General features: G+C 33.8%; 1 protein-coding gene across 1 annotated transcript; it reads right to left on the bottom strand.

The window, feature by feature from the left end:
* Nucleotides 1-352: 352 nt before the first annotated feature.
* LOC11413308 (sigma factor binding protein 2, chloroplastic) lies at nucleotides 353-1,109 on the bottom strand. The gene has a single exon (XM_003624952.3). It carries the CDS (start codon nucleotides 941-943, stop codon nucleotides 446-448), a length of 498 nt encoding a protein of 165 aa, XP_003625000.1. The 5' UTR covers nucleotides 944-1,109; the 3' UTR covers nucleotides 353-445.

Here is a 1,109-nt window from a genome sequence, read left to right as displayed (position 1 = left end):
TAATTATTGTCTTATATATAAGAAAAATTCAAATGTGAATTAGCATTAGGGATACTATCCCACGGAGGTGCAGCAAAATTTTATATAGATTTTTTTTGTTGATAATTATATATAAAAAAAAAAAAAAAAAAAAAAAAAACACCATTGCATCTTGGGAGAGTATCTGAATCCTTCAAAAAAATTAATTGTAAAGTAATTAACTAAGCATATCATTCATTCGTCAGGTTCAGTCACATAAAGCAGTATGACAATTGACAAATATTGACACTGAAATATATAGGGAGAGAGAGATTTATTAAATAGATAATTAATTAATATTAATATAATAATATTAGCTTCTTGACAAAAAAAAACAAAAAAAAGATAACTTATTTTGAGAGAATAATTAAATATCTAGCTTGATCTTACCGATTAATAATATAATTACACTGCAAGAGATAAATCACTAGCTATCAAGTTGGAAAGATTCATAGAATGCACTTGTTGGAAGCAGATCCCAAATGTTGTCCATCATCTCAGGCATCAAAAGTACATCTTCATCAAAACTCTCATTTGATGAGCCAGCTTCACTAGGTTTCCCTTTATCATCGGGATCCACAAGAGAAGGCACCCCCACAACTGTTTGATCACTTTTATCACAATCCATCATATTCTCACAACCACCCTGGTCAGTACCGCTATCATTGACGTCAAACTCTTGAAACCTAGAAGGGTTTGGCGGCGATTCAGCGTACTGACCGGTGAGTTCTTGGACCAGTGCCCTAAATTCAGAGGCACTAGTCTTAACCTTCATAGGGTTTGATATGTACACTACCTTGATAGGTTTGTTGTAGGTGTTGTTGTTGTTCTTTTTCTTCTTGGGTTTGGTCAGCTTTGTTGGTGTTTTTTGTTGTACAGTACTAATCACTGATGAACTGGTGCTACTTGTGCTGATAGAGTCCATAGTTTCTAGCAAAGAATGACAAAAACTTGGTACTGTTGTTTTCGGGTTTGGTTTAAAGATAACAACTGAACGTGTAAATGTAATGAAGGGTGTTTGATTTTATTGGACGTGGGTATGTATGTGTCCAAGAAAATGAAAGGAAAATAATTGTGATGGGGCAAAGGGA

The sequence above is a fragment of the Medicago truncatula genome, chromosome 7, assembly GCF_003473485.1.
Source record: "Medicago truncatula cultivar Jemalong A17 chromosome 7, MtrunA17r5.0-ANR, whole genome shotgun sequence".
Classification (NCBI taxonomy): domain Eukaryota; kingdom Viridiplantae; phylum Streptophyta; class Magnoliopsida; order Fabales; family Fabaceae; genus Medicago; species Medicago truncatula.
Note: the sequence above shows the minus strand (reverse complement) of the source record. Positions and strands in the feature narration are given on the sequence as shown.

Excerpts from the sequence above, each read along its gene's own strand:
- LOC11413308 (XM_003624952.3), bottom strand. The coding sequence starts at position 943 with ATGGACTCTATCAGCACAAGTAGCACCAGTTCATCAGTGATTAGTACT.